Source organism: Dermacentor andersoni, chromosome 4 (assembly GCF_023375885.2).
Source record: "Dermacentor andersoni chromosome 4, qqDerAnde1_hic_scaffold, whole genome shotgun sequence".
NCBI classification, from domain to species: domain Eukaryota; kingdom Metazoa; phylum Arthropoda; class Arachnida; order Ixodida; family Ixodidae; genus Dermacentor; species Dermacentor andersoni.
In genome coordinates, this window is record NC_092817.1 from 6,024,655 (window position 1) to 6,038,935 (window position 14,281).

The 14,281-nt window shown below is 47.9% G+C and overlaps 1 protein-coding gene across 2 annotated transcripts in view; it reads left to right on the plus strand.

The window, feature by feature from the left end:
- Positions 1–14,281, plus strand: part of LOC126535749 (uncharacterized) — a 338,961-nt gene that overhangs the window by 216,662 nt on the left and 108,018 nt on the right. For both annotated transcript variants that reach the window (XM_055073350.2, XM_055073351.2), the window contains exons 14-15: positions 362–580; positions 5,960–6,208. In XM_055073350.2, coding sequence (XP_054929325.1) covers positions 362–580; positions 5,960–6,208 — 468 coding nt within the window. The remainder of the gene's footprint in view (positions 1–361; positions 581–5,959; positions 6,209–14,281) is intronic.

Here is a 14,281-nt window from a genome sequence, read left to right on the forward strand (position 1 = left end):
CGCCTCGAGCTTATAGCGCAAGAAGTTTATTGCATAAAGAAGAAACAGTGGTAGCATAACAGCAGCAGCAGCAGCAAAATAATAGGTATTATACAAGGTGATTATCAAAGGCTATGCGAGTGGGCATGTTGACAAACCGGGATTGAAAATATAGGCAGCATGCAGGGGAAAGCACACGGAAAAACAAGACCCGTTACGACGCGTTTCGTACATTCTCGTTACCATTGTCTATCTTCGTTTACCCGCAAAGATGTACGGTGCTAGGGCAAATGCCGCAAAACATATTGCGATACTTGGCTCTTAGCGATCAAGTAGCATGCTTGACAGTAGTCCATCTGTTCGTTTCTTTACTCCGCAACAGGCCTGTCCTGCCCCGCGCTGCAGCATCCGGAGAACGGCAAGGTGCTGCCTGAGCGGTGCCTGAGCCCCGGCGCAAACTACCTCAAGTCCAGGTGCTACTTCCACTGCAACCCGGGTTTTAGGCTGCTGGGAAAACGCGTCAACACTTGCGGAGTTAACAGGACATCGAGGTCGGCAAAGACGCTGGACTGGAAGCACCCTGCGGGCACCTGCAAGAAGGGTGGGCCCGCGTCGTTGTTTCCCGCTTTTCACTTCGTCCCAACCTTTCGCGCGGGGGTTTCCGACAACCGGCACGTTCGCTTAGGGGCGCCTCCGCATCGGGTGAAATGAGATGCACAAAAAGATTTCGTCATACAGTATCGCACTCGGGTTTCGTTACGCCTTCCAGGACACAGGTGTCTGTTGTTTTTCTTCCGTAATTGATAATTTATTATCTAAACATGTGATATTGTCATACGTCGTATACCAGCCCATTTAACTTGGGCCAAGATATTCAAAAAGCGCAAGAGCTCTAGAGAAATCGTGCCGACGTCATAGTAGTAGCAGTCGTGTGTACTTACAGCCAGTATTTTATTTTCATCACGCAATAATAATTACTTAATAACTTTTAATTATTATTGCTAGAATTGCAAACGTGTCAATTACAAAGCTGTAGGGCATATTACACAAACTCCGAATCAAGCATTTATTTTGTGCTGAAGTGTGTCTGGTTCCTTTTTCCAAGAAAAAACAAAAGCCCGGGAAATATGAAATAGATGCGCGCTCGCGGGCCGCTACTAGAAGCGACTCCAAGCAGCCTTTGAAAGATATACGGCTGCATTCGCTTATCGCCGCATCGTATAAGTCTTCGTCATGTGGGATGGCCCAAGAGGTTTCGTGACCTAACTAGCGTGGTGCGATAAATGTCAGCATTTGCGGAAGCAAGAATGTTGTGCTCGATCATGAGGCACTCGGCATACCTTTAACCTTCACGTATCATGAAACAAAGCTACAAAAGAAATTTTTAAAAAATGTTTTAAAAAACAGTGCGCAAAGCAGCACGAAAAAAGAAAAAAAAGGCGGCTTCAGAATAGCAGCAAATAGCTACTCAGGAGGTTATTTCATTCAAAAATATATCAAAAGCACGTATGGCGTCTCAGCCAGCCACAAAGAAACATTCAAAGGTGCAACTAGTTTAGCCATTTACCCTTTCTGTCTCTTCAACACCGGAAATGTGGCAAAACAAAGCAGTTAATTTTTCACCTATTTCTATCTTTGTCACAAGCTTTTTTTCACAAGGTTCTTTAAACAGTCATGTTTCACACCAGTTTTGAGCGGTTATATTGCACTGCCACTCATGCTCAAAAAGGTCAGCGTCTGAAGCAATAGAGTACTAGCATCTTTCCAACGCTTATGCTGTTGCAGCATTGACGAACGACGTTGGAATCTCACGGCAGACTGCTTATTTTTGCGTTTTGGGCGTCCGGTGTGGTAGTTTCCCTGCTATACACTTATCTTCCACGCAGCCCCACAAGAAGTCCAGCGATGTCATGTCCGGCGCAGGCCAGGGTACACGTTGTTATGTCTAAACTCCATAAAGGCATTAATTAGACGTTTGGCACAAGGCAAACACCCATCCATCCATCAGCGCCTATCAGATGTCAACGCAGCGTAGACACCGACTCTTGACAGGTCCAGAAAAGGCCTCCACCCCACCATTATCTGACAGCCTGAACTAAGGATGTGGGGGGGGGGGGGGGGGGGGGGGGGCATCCAATGCTACCGAACAACGACGGTGACCTTGGAATTGGAGGTTGCTCTCCTGCCGCATATTCCATACCATCGCGCTTCGGAGGCGGGGTTATTGCTGAGTGTTGCGAGCATGGGCGTGGTATCACAACGGATCCGACGATTGTTATTTGCTGCTGGACAGTCCTCAGATTCCCTAGTCGACTTGTCTAGGGAAGATGACGGTATTAAAAACGGAGACTTTTCGAGCAGTGGGAAAGAGGGTACTGGTGCGAACTCGGACGTTTAATGTGCTCCTCCATGGAGTGCGCTTCCCTAACTGGAGCCCTGTAACTAAGCCAATAAACCCTTTTTTCCGGCAACCTTAAGTAGTCGTCGATAGGCTTGGTGGATTCCTTGGCCTAACGCCACCCTAAGCCGCAACATGGTCCGTGCCGGCCAATCCACTGTCGAGGAAAAAGCTTGTCACGTAGTAGTAGTAGTAGCATAGTAGTAGCCACGCTCGAGGCTGGCTACTACTATGCGCAGGAGCACCACCGTGTTGAAACCAGATGTTCCGAAGGTGCGCAAGTCGAACGTCGCAACTGACATCGTTGACGGGGCCCTCGAGGATGTCGTTGACATGTCGTTGCGTCGTTAGTGTGTTGTCGAAAAACATGGGTCCTATGATGTCATCAAAAATACCGCACCACACATTAAACGACCACTCGTATTGGTGTCATCTTTGTGCCAGTCAGCGGGGATTCCTATCACTCCAGTAGTGTGCGTGTGAGATTTAACCTATGTGTTTCTGGAGAAATTAGTGTTATGTCGGCGTCACCAAGAGCTGAGCACATTGGGCACACCGGGACGGTGGCCAGAAGAGAGACGCAGACGGGGACCAAGGTTGAGTGCTGATTTATCGAAAACGCGGCGCCTTGAATACATAGAGTTTCATACAATAATTACTAGAGGTAACTCTGGCGCTACAGTCGTTGTACCACCATGGAAATGATGGGAAGTACATGGATTTGTCTGATCTGCGTGCTTGTGGATCCAGACGTTCTATTGGCTTTCTATATTACGCTATATAAATATTATTGTCGTAAATTTCCGCACAATCTATACGTTTCGATGTGCAGAAGACGCCGCGAACACGCACAATTGCTATTAATTGCAATGACTGAGCTCGTCCAGGTGCCAAGCGTCTCATGCCACTGGCATGCCTGCGATAAGTTCATAAGGGCGTTTCATTCGCTTGTTGACACATGCGTCCGTGGCTTAATGGTTTCAATATCAGGCTACTGTGCTGTAGAGTTCCTGTGTTCGAATCCTGCCATCGGACAATTTTAATTATGTTTATTTAATTATTTATGACGCAGTACATTGTTGAAAATCACTAGCTTACAAAAGTAACAAAGCCGTTTCAAGCAAAAAGGACGAACTTTAGGCAAATCCGCGAACTTCCCATAATTCCCATGCTGCTACAACCACTCTCCCTACAGCTCCCGTAGACACTAGCGCCATGGTTCCCTCTAGTAATTCTTGTAAGAAACTCTATGCTTGAATAGACTCAGTGTCGTCATCACAGCAGCCGCTGAGGGAGAGTAAGTTTGCATTTCGAAACCCTGATGTAACAATTGTCCTCATCCGTCCAAAGCACGCGAGTGAGAAAGTCCGGTTCTTCTTCACATTTTGTGAAATCCAATTGGCAAAGTCAAGTCTGTTTTCAAAATCTCGGTCTTAAAGTTTTTGATGTAGATGGTTAGGGTGCATATTACCTTTTTTTTTTTTTTTTTAAATCCTCCACACTGATGACCTTGAGGTTCCGTCCTCCGCACTGGCGTCGCGCACACTACCTTTAGGCTTAGCAGCAAAGAATGCCAAAACATCCATTTCTGCTTGTTGAACTACCGTCACAGTCCTGTGTCGTTTTCCTGTGAAGCTACCCGTCTCGCAAAGAACTTCGTACATTCTAAGTATTGTTGACGGACTAGGGTGTCCTCCCCAATGCCACATCCGGAATAGCTTGGCTGCTGTGATGTTGCATCGAACGCAACCAGTGCTCCGATGAACGTGGACCGAAACGCATCAAAATGCTTCGGCGTTCTACTGAGTGACCCCCGCGTTGCAAGGTTGCTGCGGCGTCCGAGCTCTCTAGTGACGTCACCGTCCGCCAGGAGATATAAAAGGGTGCGCTGACAACAAACGGAGCGGGGGCGGGGGGGGGGGGGGGGGGGGCTTCTAGGTCAGGGGCTTGGACTGTTGTCTGTTGTGTTCTTCCAACAGTGCGTCTGCCCCAACGCAGTGGCTGTACGGGTTTACAATCGGACGCTCGCGTCTCCTACTGCAAGCCGGCCTCCGCTACAGTGTGACAACCAGCTATGACCGCTGGATACATGACAACAGATTTCACAAAACACTGCTTCAATTCATACACAACACAGGCCTCACAGCACACATATAATACACAAATACGCTCCAAGAATTATGCCTTAAGGGCAAGTCTTTATCGCAATAAAAAAAAAAAAAAAGAAGTAACGCTGCAGATGCCTTCTTGTCGCCGTGCGCCGCCCCCAGAGCCAGGATCATCTTAGCGTTCTGATCATTCGTGAACGACATGAATGTCTTCTCGAGGAGCAGGTCAGTGGCGTGGTACCGTTCAGATCTTCGCTTATTATCTGCGCACTGACACATCAAGCAAAAATTATTTACGTAAACGACAAGAGCATGTGCTGGCCGTACAGATCCGCCAAAACGCATTAGATGGACGCAGCCTGCGCAAGGTTTCTTTCTGTTGCTAAAGGGAACAAAAAGGAACATATTGTCTGGGCACGCCTATCTACAGAACGAAATGAGTGCGCAAAATTGCAGTCCCGAGCGAGCCACCACGGTTTCCCGGCTTCGAAACCACTTGTTTTGCGCGCATGTACAGTACGATATATGCCTGTAACTTTTCCACGCTCCCTACGGCCATTCACTTGTGGAACAATCTTCCTGATAACACCGCTTCCGAGTTAGATCAAGAAAAAATTCGTCATCTCCTACACGAGCATTTTTCATAATAGCACTTACAAATCACTTTATCTTGTTTCTTTTACTTGGCAATGTGCTTCAAACTCCTTGCGGTATTTGTATTTCAATTGATACATTGCTATCTCCCTCTTATCAATTGGCATTTCATGCTGCGTCATGTGTTCACTTGTATGCCCGGTATATATATATATATATATATATATATATATATATATATATATATATATATATATATATATATATATATATATATATGTATATATATTATTGCTTTTTTGCGTACTGCTTATTGCTTTTTTCCCATAATATCCCTTGAAGCATTGTATTCCTTGATCTGTCAATTTTTCCTGTATTGTTCTTTCTAGTATTGGTGCCTTATGTTAATTTTACTAGTGTTCTTTCCTTGAGGTATGCCTTTTTGGCATTTTATTACTTTAGTTTTTCCTTTTCGTGTTTTGATCTTTCTAGTAATGTTGAAGAGCCCTGATTTGGGACGCATCCTTTGTACCAGATTTCAGAAGGCTGCTTACTCTTTTTTTATGCGTTCGATTTTGTAACCCCCTTACACAATGCCCCCATAGGGCCTGTAAGGTATTTTACCTATATATATATATATATATATATATGTATATATATATATATACTCGTCGATTCTTTTTAGGAGCAGAGTATAGGTAACATTAAAAAAGCTGCAAATGTCAGTCTAACTAGAAACTCAAGTTTTCGCTTGACTGATGCAAAGATAGTGCGCATTAAAAGGTTGCTTGGTGTGAGAACTTCGAAATGCTTATAACACGCATGAAGTACCCTGGTCTATGACTGTGTTTATGATTCTTGTCTCCGTCCTCCCCACCAGACGCGGGTCCTGTTCGCATCACGTGTCCCTCGAGCATTAGACTCGTCCTGCCAGAGGGCCAGAGTTCGATGTACCTTCAACTCCCGGAGCCGGACACCAACGTGGAAGCTAACAACGTGCAATTGTTCATTGACGGCTTCCCAAACGCCTCGGAGGTCGTACCTTATGGAGACGTGCAGGCGACTTACGTGGCTACAAACCCCGAGGACAATTCCACTGCCAAGTGTTCTTTCCAAGTCACGGTGGACGGTAGGCGTGAATCTCGCCATGCTTTCCAACTTTTATCCACACAGTGTTCTTTTTATTGCATTCTTTGGCTCATTGCAGGCACTTTGTGGAAGGTTAATAGATCAAAGGAACCCCCATCCAAATCTTGCATGCAGCCTTTGCTGTCTTGCCACACTTCGGACCTCTATAAAAGAAAATTTCATGTCCGGCATCGAATCTGCAACAATGCGCGCAGCAGCCCAATGATTTAGCCACTATGCCGCGGTCGTTTTCTTTTCTTTATTTCCAGCTTGACTACAAGTGTAAATAGGGGCTGGTGATTACAGATCACACTCGCTTTATATGTATTGAAGCATCGAGCATTGACACTACATCTTCACGACACTACACCACATCACGTGCTTTCACAACCATTTTCACGAAGTATTCAAGTACACATCAATTATAACACCACAATGTCGATATGCCAACAAAGTACGCCGGTCTGCATGCTGCGCGAGTAAAAAAGATAAAGATTATCTGTAGCATGTTCATGCTCAATCATGTTCAGGTGGCAAAAACTGACTTCTATGTGTATTAAGGGATAGGTCTAGTTTTGAAGTTCTCCAATATAACGAAAAAAATTGTGTTATTTCAATCAATGAAAACATGTTGAACAGCTTCAGCTTGGTTGCGCAGAAAGCATCTGTTTCCACATGGCACATATATGCCCCTTTCCTCTAGCTACATTTCAATAAGCAAGGTTCGGTCTAAAGCTTGAAGAGAAAAAGTCGCCGTTTCGTTCGAAAGGCGAAGAATCGATCGCGATAGCGAATTGATGGACAGCTATACGAAGTAAGGATAGTTTTATTGGCCGTGTAAATTCGTAATCATAGGCATATTAACTAAATGAACAAGCATGGTGTCACGCGCGCACAAGCAAGCATGAACACATCTTACTGGATGACATCGGAACCTCGCTGTCAGAACGCTGGAGCGAGGAAGCGGGGTGGCAGCAGCCAGCAAATGGACCGTCGTGCTGCCGCTGGCATCAACGCAAACTAAGCCACGAAAGCACAGTGCGTGGCAGACTCTGTCCCCGTCGTAGACGGCTTTCAAGATAGAGCGGCCCGGGCGGGCGGGCGCGGCCGTCCGGGCCGCCCGAAGTGAAACGCGCCCTCTCCCCCCCCCCCTCCCTTACGCTCCCCCTGGTGCCTCGCAACGTTGCGTGCCTCTCGCGCGACGTAAGACGGCGCGCTGCCTCCTTGCTTTCCTTCCTTGCGTGCGCGAGATTGAGCCGCAATTGCCGGCTCATTCTCGCATGCTTTCACTCGCGCATACAGCACACGGTGCGCCACGACCACTTCGTGTCCCTTGGACTTTATACGGAGCCTAACGGCAACGGCGCCGGCAGAAATTCGTTTTGATAGTAATGTAAGATTGCCTGAGGTTTTGAAGGGCTTGAAAAAACTGGTTTCATTCATGTTTCTTTAAGAAAAATAAGAAAAAAATTGAAAATAAACGACGATTGTGCGCAGAGCAGCGAAAAATCCGACACATTTATTTTTTAACATTGAAAAGAATCTAATTGTTGCATCATTACATCACAAAAATCCCAGCAGACCTTTCGGGTTCAAAATCTAGGTACGATTTCATGTCAATGCCTTGATTTCACATCAAAGCGTAAAGACCGACATTTGTATCAATTTGTGCCCGATTCATTCCCGCTTGGCGCGTCAACGCTTCGCTGTACAGCGGACGAAGCCTTCCGGGCATTGAGGTTTGAGTGCACGTTACAACTTCTTGTACGCGATCCCTTGCGAGCCGGTCGCATAGCTTGGTACGCACATTGCTAAACTCGCCCAGTTTCTTTCCCATGCTTCAGAAGGGGGAATCTGCAGTACCCGATGAGTGAGCTCAGGGGATGGTTGAAGCAAAGCCCTTGATACCACGTGGATGAATACACGTGCTTCGCAGACTCCCAAACTCCTTCCTTTGACCAAACTTTATATACGTAGAAAGGAGTCGCATCGCAGGGTAAGGATTATGCGGGGAAGCTGTGTGTTTTATCTTATTTCTTCAGTGTTATTCTGCTTGAAAAAAACGAAAGAAACCTGTGTTTTCCCCGAAAGCTTCAATGTTTTTGTTGATTTCTTTTCAGCCGATTAGATCTCTATACCTGGAGCCTCCATATAATTGCTATCGCAATAAAACGTCTTAAGCGTGCGCCGGTAAACGAATTTTTTTAGCCCTTTTCAGCGCGTCTTGGCCAAGTTCAAGGTTCTCGTGATCTTTCCTCGCACGATCGTCGTCACCGTAGTCTTGCTGCTGCCGTCACACACATGCTCGCGCCTTGCACAGACACGTTGATCCCCATATTAAATATGACGCTGGATAGTAAGCTCAGCCCCTTGTGATCCCTTTTTACCACTTGACGTTATTGTTGCGCGCGCGAGCATGCGCTTGTCTTACGGCGAAGCTGTTAATGGGTGTTTCGCAACTACTGATTCACTTGTTTTTGGTTTGGCCAAGGCCGACCAGCGACGGTGTGGTCGAGATCCAATGTAAAAGAAACGAAACCTATGTCGAAGCCCCGAATGTTCTTCGAAACGTAATGATAACTGAATAGGAAATAAAAATAACCTTGCGTATGGTATATCCAAATTAACAGCTTAAACACCCGTTTGTTTACCAGCAATATCCTATTTTCCTTTGTCACGGCGCCTCACATACCGGCTCCATGTTGGAGGCCAGTTAGTATAGCCGCGCTAGCTGACGCCACCGTGCTGCAACGCGGCCTGTATCGTAGCCAGCCGGCCGCATGCGCCATGTCAGTTGTCAGATTGGTATATATCTGCGAAGCATTCTTATAGCGCAGCTCTAGGCGCCCGTTCTTGCGGTGAGCGTCGGCGTAACCGAGCAAACGAGCACAACAGCGAAGGATGAAAGAGCACACCGGGGCGCAGCGGGGAATGTAAGGTGGCGATAACGAAGAGAGCGCGAAGAGGAGCGTATGGCGAAAGTGTGAGAATAAAAGCGTAGTGCCACGCAAGGCGTGTTCTGCGACCATCGCTATGAGATGGCGGCAGAGTACCGCACGTCGTCTGTTCATCTTTCTTCAGTCATTGCTTTTCACCGGCTAACAAATGTTAAACGTTATGCCTCGATGCACGACGCGCCTGCATGTATCAGAAGTTTCTTGAATGTTATCGATGGTTCCATCCGTTGGCTGTTGGCACCAAAGCATTGCGTAATACGATTGTATGCGCGTCGCGAATGGCGTAGCAATTTCTATAAACCATGCAGGCACCAGCGATAACACTGCAACCTTCGACGAGTCATGTATGAAAGCCGACGCGCTTCACCCGCAGATCAGATTTCCGACGATCGCCGACTCCGCTCACCGCTATCGTTGTGCTTGAGCGTTGCTTGTTTTCCAGCGCACAAGGTCGCCCAATGAAGAGGCAAATTTGTAACTCACAGTTTTGACACTTTGTCGTTCTTCACTCCCACTATAACGTGAGGACATAATCATAATACAAAACACTGTAGGCCAGTTACTCAGTCTGATATCTCCAGCGGACTTTCTCTTTTCTTTTTTTTTAATCTTTCCGTCCCCCTTTCCCCAGTGTAGGGTAGCCAACCGGGCTCAGTCCTGGTTAACCTCCCTACCTTTCATTTATCATTTTTTCTCTCTCTCTCACTGTAGGCCAGTTCGTTCTGAACGAGCGACGCAACCGGTGGAAGTGCCTCGTCTGCCGCAGCGGCTGAACGAGCTGCCCTATCAGCGCCGCCCCAGAGAGGGCCCTGTCGTTCACGGTCTTTGCCGCAATGTATCGCGAATTCCAAACACGTCAACAGCTGCCCTCGAAATTTGCATTAGGGAGTATCGTAATCGTGTGCGAATTATTTTTTACACGAAAGTGTTCCGACGAAAATGTGCCCCGTGTGCATACGCCGCGTAACCATCTTCAAGAAAATTTCCGGGGTTTTCGAATTGCAGGTGCGATGCCCAGCAAATAATTGTGATTGCTGCTTTCTGTGTGCTTGTAGAATGCCACTGTAATGAAAGGTGTGCACCCCGAACGAAGCACGTGTTCCATCATCGTTCCGCTCACATAGTGCACAGGTGAAAAGTACGGAAGTCGACACTCATGTCTAGAACGACGGAACGTCGCGTTCGGGACTGCAGGACCGACGTCTGCAGTTTGAAGTAGGCTACGTCTGAGCATGCGCGGCGCCGATGACGCGGCCGCCTTGTATTTTTTTATCCATCGCCATTCAACATTGTTGTGACCGAACAGGCGCTGTCAAAACTGAAGGATGCCGTTCTAGTCATTGCCTGTGTTGCTGGTGACTCGGGGCACATCGCTCTGAAGAAGTTGAAATGCGACAAATGCAAAGCGCTCGTGACGATTGACAAGACTGTCGCAGTTTCGCCCGAAAATTACATGTATGCTCTTGTATGTATTGACAGGGGAGGGTTGGTTTACCCAGAAATGCCAGCTGTGAATGCAATGGCTCGCAATTACGTTGTCGTAGAAGAGCTTTCCAAGCGTGCGGAATTTCTAAAGGTCCAAAACCAGCGCCAAGTAGCCACGGAACTGACACGTCCTTGAAAAGGGACATACGAGTGAGATGATGCTGAAATATGTGTTGTGGTGCAGCACAAACATACTACAAGATTTCTGCCGGCAATTGAATGACAAGGTGTTTGGCCCGGACAACAAGGAATAAAAGCGGAAGCTGCAAACTCTAACCAATAAATGAATAGAACACCGGTACGTGTAGAAAACACCTGTCTTTCTATTTTTTGTTTCTGCTTAATTTTAATCAGAGTACTACACGCGTAGCCGAAAAAAAAAAAATAAGCCAAGCGCACAACTATTATGCGGACTTGTCCTGGAGCGTTCCTACGCTTCCGCCGGAGTCGGCCCATTCCGGCTGACGTCACAGAGGTAGCCAACCTGCCTTGAGCCAGTCTAGGTGGCGTTGCTAACCCCCCCTGCCTCGCGCGTCGCAGGAGAGGGCACGCATCCGGGCCGCGTACCTCGTTCGCGCACGCGAGATTGTGTGTGTCTGATTGTGAAGAGGAAGGGGCGCTATTTTCTGCAGCCGTTTAGGGAGCACGACTGAGCGCCTTCGCGAGATTGAACCGCGTTCGCCGGCTCCCTGTCCCTCGCTTTCACTCATACTGAACCTCACGGCGACGGCATATATGCGTCGGGAGTGTTCACATAATTGCTATCGCAATAAAAATCTGTGAAGAACGAAGCCCACTTGCTGTTAAAGCCCACTAGCTTGTTTTCTTCCTTGAGACAACGTACGCGACCTACTAGTGGTGATGCGCGCACCATAGAGAAAGGAATACAACAAGAGCGGACATTCCCATAGAGCCCAGCGGCTGAATTCAATCAAAAGTCAATCAAAAGTTTATTTCACCAGAAAATTCTGGGTAGTCTTCAGGGCTAAAAGCTGCTCTGGGCAGCTTGACTGAGTCCCTTGACTGCAGCGCACCAATCCGTGGATGTTAAAACCTGAAGGACACTTCCGGTTTCGGTTTTGTGCGCGCGCGTTTTGAATACTGGCTGGTGCGCGTCACGCCGGCGCAGTTTTTTTTTTTTTTTGCTTTTGCAGCAAATATTTATTTATATATATTTTTTATTTATTAAATATTTTTGGGCTTTTTGTGCATTCATCCAGCGTTGTGGCACCAGGTAAGCAGTAGTAGTTTCCGCAGGAAGCTCCACCAGACGACGTGAGCTGAAACAATTACAAGCGTTATGTTGGTATTAGCATGTAAGAATAATGCCTGTAGAGGTGCAGCGTGCGAAAGTGGTGAGTGGGCGGCATTACAAACAAAAGCAGTTCGTATTTACGCACACGGCGTAGAAAATACCCGACTCATCCGATGCAATACCGTACATACCACAAACACATTCTAATTTCAAGCATTCCCTCTTCCCAATACTTATTTCCTGCACCCGCCATGGTTGCTCAGTGGCTATGGTGTTGGGCTGCTGAGCACGAGGTCGCGGGATCGAATCCCGGCCACGGCGGCCGCATTTCAATGGGGGCGAAATGCGAAAACACCCGTGTGCTTAAGTTTAGGTGCACGTTAAAGAACCCCAGGTGGTCGAAATTTCCGGAGTCCCCCACTACGGCGTGCCTCCTAATCAGAAAGTGGTTTTGGCACGTAAAACCCCATAATTTAATTTTATTTCCTGCACTTTAATAGCACGAATGCGCGGGCAACGGCGCGTTTCGCGAACTTGGCTACAACCGACGCGATAGTACGCTACGAATACACAGAGGTGGCCACAACACAGGCTCTCAACGAGAGCATGCTGGACGCTCGCAGAATTCCTTCTACTCACACTCAAGACAAAATGCGTGGGTGCCGTTCAGAAGACAGAATTTTCGAGTCACTAGTTGCTGGCGTTTGAGCTCCTTGGCTTATCTCTTGTGCGTTCTGCAGGCGCAAGCAACGCACTCCCGTGTTATCACTCTTGACGATTGCTCGTCGCGTTTTCGACAAGCGTGGGTACCGAAAGAAGGCTTGAATTGTTGCGGGGACATAAAAATTGCCACAAACTTGTCGCAGTAAGATTCAGTACGCGCCAAACTGTCACCACGGCCGAGTTGCTTTTCGCTGCGTCACAACAGGCGCGGCGAGCGGGCCTCATCACATAAAAGGATCGAAAATAATTTTCAACAATGTTGGGCGTCGAGAAAGAAAAGCGCCATGAAATTGTCAGTGCATTAAAGCGCGAAACCGCGCACCACGGCCGAGCTTATTTTCGCTAACCGAGTCACAGCGCCAGGCGCGCCCACTGCGCTCGAAAGGTAGCCCAAAAAGCAATGAAATTAGTTTCAATAATGTTGGCAGTATAAGAGTTGTCGGACGATCCTACCGCTGTCAACCAGATGTAGGAGTCGTCGGGCGACCTCGCCGCTGCCACCATTTGAAGGAGTTGAAGGTCGTAGAGAGGAACTCGGGGAACAGGATTTATTTACATATTAACATTTTAAGCAAGATACATTGGCAGTCTAGCGCGACTCCCATATGGAGCCCGCAAGACTAACATACAGCAAACAGCTTACGAGCACACAGCTCACTAGTACATTTCTATCATGACAACGAGCACTCAGCTCACTACGACGAACACGACACGAGCACACTCTAGCAGCGGACAATCGCTGCTTATAAGCCCTCTGCTTGACGTCATAGTTCGACGTCATTCAAGATGACCCGCCTTTTTGGAGGATGAGGGCTGTCGACTTGGAGGAGGATGAGGGCTCACATACACGTGCCGCACATATACACAGGATTCAGTGCCGCACAGTTCTCGGTACCGCCCAGCCTTCAGTGCCTCAAAGCCTTCAGTGCCGCAAAGCATTCAGTGCCGCAAAGCATTCAGTGCCGCAAAGCATTCAGTGCCGCAAAGCATTCAGTGCCGCAAAGCATTCAGTGCCGCACAGTTCTCGGTACCGCATAGCTCTCGGTGACGACGTCAGAGGGCTTCGTAGAACTCTGCTTTGTCCCGGGTGGCTCGGCCAAGTACCACATCCCTGAGCTGACCGCGCGCCACGTGGCTGCCGGCCATTCGCAGTTCTCCGAAGTGCGCCCCGTCTGGTGGGATTGGAACACGTGCAGCGGGCTGAAAGCTGGCGCGTTGCCACCCCGTACGGCCATTCCTAACAGCAGTCAGAGAAAGCGCCAAAACTTGTCGCAGTAAAATTCAGTACACGCGAAACTGCGTCACAGCACCCTGTGCGACTAGCGTGCCCAAAAACTACCGAAATTAGTTAAAATAATATTGGGGCTTATAGGACGCGTCGCAAACATCTCCCAGTACGATTCTTTAATTGAAATTAACCGCTCCACGACGGCCACGCTGTTTTTCGTTAACTGCGTCACAAGTCTAGCCTAGATGCCGGGCAATAAGCCTAATTGCTTGAAGTGTGTCGCAGACCGTCGAACAAAGTTTCTCACCTTGCCGTAGTCCAATAGTGCAGTGCTGCCTTGTCGAAGTTCCGAATGAACGCAATAATTCGCCGGGAGGCCACCAAACCAGGCTAAATCCCAAAATAGAAAACAGGCAGACGGGTGCC